This window comes from Pteropus alecto, unplaced genomic scaffold (assembly GCF_000325575.1).
Source record: "Pteropus alecto unplaced genomic scaffold, ASM32557v1 scaffold75, whole genome shotgun sequence".
NCBI lineage: Eukaryota > Metazoa > Chordata > Mammalia > Chiroptera > Pteropodidae > Pteropus > Pteropus alecto.
The window spans coordinates 28827889-28834243 of record NW_006440638.1 but is presented as its reverse complement, the minus strand read 5'-3'; the positions used below and the strand labels follow the sequence as shown (position 1 = coordinate 28834243).

Here is a 6355-nt window from a genome sequence, read left to right as displayed (position 1 = left end):
TTTTGTGTTGAAAAGGAAATTGGTCTGTGCAAGCAGCCACCCTCTGACATTTGTTCTTCCATGTTTCAGAGCAAGGAGATTGGCCTGCAGATGCATGAGGAGCTCCTGAAGGTCACCAATGAACTCTACACAGTAAGTCTTGTTGAACTGCTGCTGCTGCTGTTTGAGATTAGGTCCCCTTTCTTCAGTGGCCAGGGCTAGAGGGAGGCTAACCAGAGGTCTAGGAAGGCCCTGGGCCTTTTTGCTGTGTTGTGTGCCTGAGTGACAGTGGGTCATCACGGTGGGATTGTAATAACTTGTGACCGCAGCTTCTTATTCTGTACATCAGGGTGGGACCTTGGCCATGTTTACTTTGTAAAAGTTCACGAGAGATTCAGACGACCTGCTAGCTGTGGGAATGTGTTACTTACCAAAGCAGAAGACACAAAGTTGGGGTGGAGGGAACACAACCACAATTGCTTCTGAGTAAGAAGTGTGTGTTAGGAGTCAGGTAAGACATACAGAAGTCGAGGCCCGCTCCTTGCTGAGTGTGGGAACTTAGGCAGGCACATAGCTCATCTGGTCTCAGTATTCTCATCTGCAAAATGGAGCATCGTTCAGGGGATTACATGAAGTGATGGGGGGGTGAGCATGACTTGTCATCTCCAGGGAATAATTTCAGAACATCACAATTTGACCGAGAACTGACCTTGCTACCTGCTTGGAGGTAAGATCTAACTGAACTTGGGATGGCTATTGGAGTCCACAAAGGTGAGTAAATGGGGAACATAAGATAAGCACACTGGTTATGGTGCAGAAATGTACTTGGTAAGTGGTGCAGCGGGATTTCCAACCCCAATCTGTCTGTAATCAGTTTGCTCTGCAGGGATCCCAGGTTGCCTCTCCTGCTGAGAATTCCCCTTCTCTTCCTCTCTTCCCCTCTGCTTCTTGGATTCTTATCCATCCAAAGGTACCAAACTCAAAACTCACCCTTGCACAGAAGCCCACATGGAGCCATCACTTTTCTGAACCCTCAATTAATCTCTCATGCATACACACACTATCCTCTCATTTCTTCACTCAACAAATATGTACTGATCACCAGCCACGTGCCAGCACTGCTGGAGGTTCTGGGCACACTGTGGAGAACATGGCTCAGGCCCCACAGGACTCGCGGTCCAGGCACTGACCGTCCCAGGCCATGTATCCAGCACATACTGTGCTCTGTCTTGGGCTGCTGTATCATCCGTTCACATACTTTACTGTCTCCCTGCCTAGATTCTAAACTCCATATAGGCAAAACCAGTTTCTTTCATTTATTCATGTATCCCTCCGTCCCTCATCTGTTTCAACAAGCACCCTGGGAACACCAGGGATGTACAAGACACTTCAAAGACTAACACTTGAAGTGTTCACAGCCTGCCACTGTGCCTCTTGCAGCACCGGGTCCACAGCAGGCAGCTCCACATGCTTGAATTTAAATGAATTTTTGGGGCAACTACCAAAGACTCTGTGCAGTCAACAAATTACATTGGTGGTGGGGGAGGGATGTTGTTGGCACCCCGGTGCTCATTTCTCCGCAACAAGCAGCACCTCCAGTATAGTCACCAGATCAGAGGCTCTTGAACTGCATCTCCTTCATTTTATTCTATTCCATTCCTTACTTTTTCTCCTTCCTTCCTCTCTCTCTTCCTTTCCTCCTTCCTTCTTTCCGTCCGTCCGTCCATCCACCCACCCACCCATCTTTGGGAATCAGGCTCTCTCCCTCTTTTAGTTATGTTTCCCTCTGTGTGGTTTTCAGGATCAGGCAGCCTTCCCCTATGTGGTGACAAAGATGACCTCCCCCTCACCCCCAACTGCAAACTCACTTCCTACCAGCTTAGTGCACCGTAGCGGAAAGAGAAAATGCCCTTCCTCATGTTTCCAGCAAAGCCCAGGGCTGTCTCTGATTGGCCTGGCTGGGATCATGAGATCCAGTCTCTGTGGCCAGATTAACATGTTACTATTTGGCCAGGCCTGGGCCTCATGCCCACCCTCAGAATTGGAGAATGGTATCAGTTTCCCAGGAACCATGTGGACTGAGAATGGGGAGGGGAATTTTGCAGATTTCCTCAAAGAAAATCAGGAAGCTATTTCAGAAGAGGGAGGACTAGATGATCCTGAGCAGAGAAAAACAGCAGATGTCTACTGAGCGGGAGTAGCTGAGGGAGGACAAGGAAGTGGCTTCATTGGCTAGTGCTCAAACAAACCCCCGCTTCTCAAAACGGTTTGGCTCCTGCTCTTTCTGGGCTTAATGCTCATATATCTCCCGTTTACTGGAATCCTTTACCCCCACCCCATGCCCTGTTGACCTACCTACTCTTTTTCAAGGTTCAGTTTAGATGTCACTTCCTCCAGGAAGCCTTTCTTTTGTGCCCTGTCCCCTCATCATAGCACTTATCACACCATGTAATAATCGTTTATATAATTGTGTCCCTACTAGACTGTATATTCGATGAGACCCTGTCTTCTACACTGTTGTATTTCCTATTACAGTATCTAGCACATAATGACCATTTTGATAGAAATTTAATGATTGAAAGTAGAGCTGTCTCCCACCCACAACTATATTTAGTAGGTCAAAGGCAGTAGAACTGTACTTCCCCTATTTTACTCTCCCCTTCCCCTCCCCTTCTATTCACCCATCCATTTACCCTCTCACCCACCTATTTATCCATCTAGCTAGCCAGCTGTTTTTCATTCATTCATTCTGACATATACTGATACTTGTTGGTTACCAGTCTCTGCTCTGAGGCAGGGAATATGATCGTGAACAAGGTCCTGGCCCTCAAGGACTTTGCAATCTAGTTGGAGTGAGACTGTTTATAAACATGCAAAATGAATAAATAAGATAGCGATTGTAAGTTCTACGGAGAACATAGACCACACAGAGTGTGGGTGGTCAGACTGAAATTTAAGGATTTCTCTTTTCTGTCAAGGATATCTTTGGCATGCATTGGCTTAGAGTCTCACCCCCGCACGACTGTGGGATGGCCCAGGAATGGACTGCACTGAGAACCTATTTTCTAACAACCGATTCTTATCCTGCCCCAGCATGTCTCTTTATTGATGCTGTCAAGAAGTTCCTCGGTGAACCTCTGCATCCATCTCTGCTTCCTTCCCAGCTCAACGCTACTGTCAGCCAGTTACTTTACAGTTGCAATTTATGGAGCACCTTCCTATCTACCTCCCATGTGGTCTTCACTAGACAGCACAGAGAGGACGAGCCTCTGCCAGTCACCCAGCAAGTAGTGGGAGTGTTGAGTCTCACAACCAGGTGTCCTTGGTCCCTGTCGGGTAGAGGATCCTTTCATCCCTATTTTGTGGTTTCCTCATCTGTAAAGCAGGGACCACATGGTGTCTACCTCATAGAGTTTTTGTGAAAAATAAATGAATTGCTATATGTAAAACTAAGTGCTCAGTAAACGTGAGTTGCCGTCATTGCTGTTATCATTATCACACTGCCTCCCAGAAGTGGGGTAAGGATTAACTGAAATATTCTGGGGATAATATAAAGAGAAGTTACAGACTCTGAAGTAACAGATAAATTTAAATACTTAACACATCCTGGACTGGCAACACATTGTAGACTGGCAATATTGAGCAGATTGTTTTAGTTATTTAACTATGGGCCTTTCGTGCTGAATCCAATGATTCAGGCAATTAAATGAAGGAAATATCTAGAGGATTTGGGGTATAGATAGTTAGCTCATTTCAGAGTGGTCCCCAGCTTTTGGACTTAAGTCACGTTGGATGATCTAGTTCATCGATATTCTTGGGGCCAGGAATTACCAATTGGATCACATAGTACTTGGCCCCAGAGTCATCAGGGGCATGGTCTCGAAACGCGGGATTTTTGGAATGCATTTCGGAGACTGCAGTGGGAAGTTTGGCTTGTGGAAGAGCAGAAAGAGTGCTCTGTCATTCAAGAAGAGTAGGAAACTAGGCAAAGGAAAATGTGAGAGACTAAGAATACCCAGCTGGGATGCTGACCTTGAGTGAGTAGATGGATACATGCATGGATGATTAGATAGGAAGGTCTAGCTGCAAATAGAAATGCTCTCTCTTTTTCTGAACTACCCAATATAGATTAGTGGTGAGATAAGCAGATCTCAGCAGCTGAAGTGGAAAAAAATATGCTTTTAGGAATGATTGAGCACAGAAAACGGGGGCATCCAGAAATGACCACCACTAGCAGCATGGTGGAGAAGCAAAGAAACCAGTGGTGTCCGCGAATGTGGAGGGATAGAGAAAAGTTTCATGAATGAGAAAGGCAGGGGAGTCCTGGAGACAGACTTTAGCAGCCATTCCTAACTCTTAGCCTCCTTATGTTCCTGGAGCCATGGCATAAAGAAGATGGTTGAAAATAGGCAACTGCTTTGGTTATGCATAAGCATGCAGTACTTCCTTTTGGCCACGAGATGTCGAGAATGCATCAATCCAGCACACTTTCTGGTCCCTTGAGATTGTAAAATAAGCCTCGTGGAAATGACAAAAGGAATGGATGAAATCAGAAAAAAGGGCTTCTCTAGAAGTTTTAGGACAACTGTAAATGAGCAAAAATTGGGCGAAATGCGGAAAAGAGTTCTTTCCACCAAGACCTACAAAGAAAAATTGATTGCATTTTTTATTCATGTATTATTTTGCAATTTCAGGAGGTTTTCAGTATGAGAGAAGGAGGGAGAAACATGGTATAGAATAATTTTTTTTTTGACAATATTCGATGTTCTCTAGAGTTTGTTAACATTTTCCTGAAGTCAAATGACTTCCAAGTTCTCAAATTCTCAGCCCAGACATGGAGGAGGATGATGGTGGCAATGGTAGCAGTTAATGCCTACGTGGCTCTTACCAGCAGGTGTTGTTCTCAGCACTTTACAAAAGTTAATTCATTTATTCCTCACAACAAACCTATGATGTATGTGCCATTATTCCCATTTTACAGATGAGGAAGGAGAGGTCAGAGAGGTTATGACTTGCCCCAGGTCACACAACTGGTAAATGGCAGCATCAGGATTCAGCCCAGACATTTGTACCCAGAGTCCATATTCTTACCTACCACGTTCTACAATAGATGTTGCCCCCAATAACTCCTGATCTCTGGCGAACAGAACTTTCTGGACAACAGATCGATCTGTGATTTAAGGATAAGAGTCACAGAAGAATTCCTCATTCTAATAAACTCACTTCACAGAACTTAATGAGAATGAATGAGGTTATAATGTTGGCCGGTATTTCATTGCAAGTTCCTTGATTTTAGAGGTCCTCGTTAGGCAGGGACATAGCTCTATTAGCTGTTGTAATTATCCAAACAACAAAAGAAAATGAACAAGGCTCAGAAGCCATGGATTCCAGAAATTTCTTGTGTTTCTTAGCATAGAAAGATGATCACAACCTTGATATTGCAAAGGAAAAGTATGCTTCTAGTTGGAGACCAGGAGACAGGAGACTGTCGGTATGGGGCAGCCCACTTTGCTCTAAGGCTGCCAAGAGTATTCACATCTGCTGAGAAAATTGTCATCAATTAAGGAAACAGTATGATGTGGTAGAGAAAGTGGTGGATTAAAAGTCAGAAACCAGATTTCTAAATTTGGCTATATACTTACCATATGACTCTTTATTCTACTGCTAGATATTTATCGAAGAGAAATGAAAACATATATCCATACAAAGAATTGTACATGAACATTCCTAGCAGCTCTACAAAACTGTAAACAACTCAAATAACTATCAACATATGAATAGATAAGCAAGTTGTTGTATAGCCATACAAGGGAATACTACTCAGAAATTTAAAAAGAACTTCTGATACATACAACAACATGAGAGAATCTTTAAAAAATTGTGCTGAGTGAAAGAGGGCAGACCCTAAAGATTTTATACTCTATGATTCCATGTATATGAAGAATACACAAAATCAATCTACAGTAACAGAAAGCAAATCAATGATTGCCTGGGGCTGGGGTATAGGGAATGGGGATCAATGGCAGAGGGACTGAGGGGTCTTTTTGGTGTGATGGAAGTGCTCTGTATCTTGATTGTGGAGTTGGCCACATGGACGTAAAGTCTGGAGACTGTGCTGATAATACTGTATGATCCTGCTTGAGTCACTTTGCTCTTTTAGGCCTCAGTGTCTCTATTTGTAAAATTTGGTGGTTAGATTAGATGACACCTAGGATTTCCTCTGATTCAAAAATTCCCTTGTTATAACAATATCCAACTTTTATTATGGAAGTAAGAGTAGCCAAGTACAATTTGCTTTATGGGATTTCATTTTATAGCCAAGGATGAGTTTATTTCAGAGAGCATAGAAATGTATTAAGTTACCGAATAATACTCC

At 43.7% G+C, this 6355-nt stretch overlaps 1 protein-coding gene across 1 annotated transcript in view; it reads left to right on the top strand.

Moving 5' to 3' along the window:
* SRGAP3 (SLIT-ROBO Rho GTPase activating protein 3) overlaps nucleotides 1–6355 on the top strand; it is a 123537-nt gene that overhangs the window by 44265 nt on the left and 72917 nt on the right. Inside the window, 1 exon segment of the mRNA XM_025050863.1 lies at nucleotides 70–132. Coding sequence (XP_024906631.1) covers nucleotides 70–132 — 63 coding nt within the window.